The following is a 738-nucleotide window of genomic DNA, read 5'->3' on the forward strand; positions in this document are numbered from 1 at the left end:
GGGGGGTGGGGGGGATGGCACAATGTCACCTGCCGTGTCCCCAACCCCAGGATGGGAACGGCTACACCAGGGCGGCCGGGGTGCGCCCCGGGATGACCAACCTGGGGGAGAAGCTGACGGATGAGGAGGTGGACGAGATGATCCGAGAGGCCGACATCGATGGTGACGGACAGGTCAACTACGAGGGTGAGCGCCACTGTCACCCCAGGGGCGTCCCCGCTGTCACCCGGCGTCTCCTCTGTCACCCACAGGTCCCTGCTGGCACCCAACGGGACCCCGCTGGCACCCACCCATGGGGTTCCTCATCCCCCGGTGCTGCACTGCGTTCCCCATCTGGGATAGCACCGTGTCCCCTTGTCACCACCGGCTTGGGACACCTTTGTGTCCCTTGTCACCCCTACGTTGGGGACAGGGCCACGGCAGGGACAGGAATGGCGATGGGGACAACATCCACCTCTCCTGTCACCACAAACACGGGATCCCACCACGTTCCTCCATCTCCAAGGGGCTTGACCCCACCATGTCACCACTTCCTGAGGACCACGTCCCTTGTCCCTACCAGCTGGGGACACCGCAGCGTCCCCTGTCCCCACGGGCTCCACAGTGTCCCCTGTCCCCATCCCTGCTGTGGCCCTGTCCCCGATGTGTCCCCTTGTCCTTGCCATCCTCACGTCCCCATCCCTCCTGTGTCCCTATCGTGTCCTCATCCCCACCCCGCTGCGTCCCCATTGTGTCCCT

General features: G+C 65.3%; 1 protein-coding gene across 1 annotated transcript in view; it reads left to right on the plus strand.

Annotated features, from left to right (window-relative positions):
* The window catches only part of LOC118452301 (calmodulin-like), a 2050-nt gene that overhangs the window by 757 nt on the left and 555 nt on the right, over positions 1-738 (plus strand). The window contains exon 3 of the mRNA XM_035894430.1: positions 51-251. Within this exon, the coding sequence (XP_035750323.1) occupies positions 51-251 (201 nt within the window). The remainder of the gene's footprint in view (positions 1-50; positions 252-738) is intronic.

The sequence above is a fragment of the Egretta garzetta genome, unplaced genomic scaffold (assembly GCF_000687185.1).
Source record: "Egretta garzetta isolate BGI_Z169 unplaced genomic scaffold, ASM68718v1 scaffold565, whole genome shotgun sequence".
Taxonomy (NCBI): Eukaryota; Metazoa; Chordata; class Aves; order Pelecaniformes; family Ardeidae; genus Egretta; species Egretta garzetta.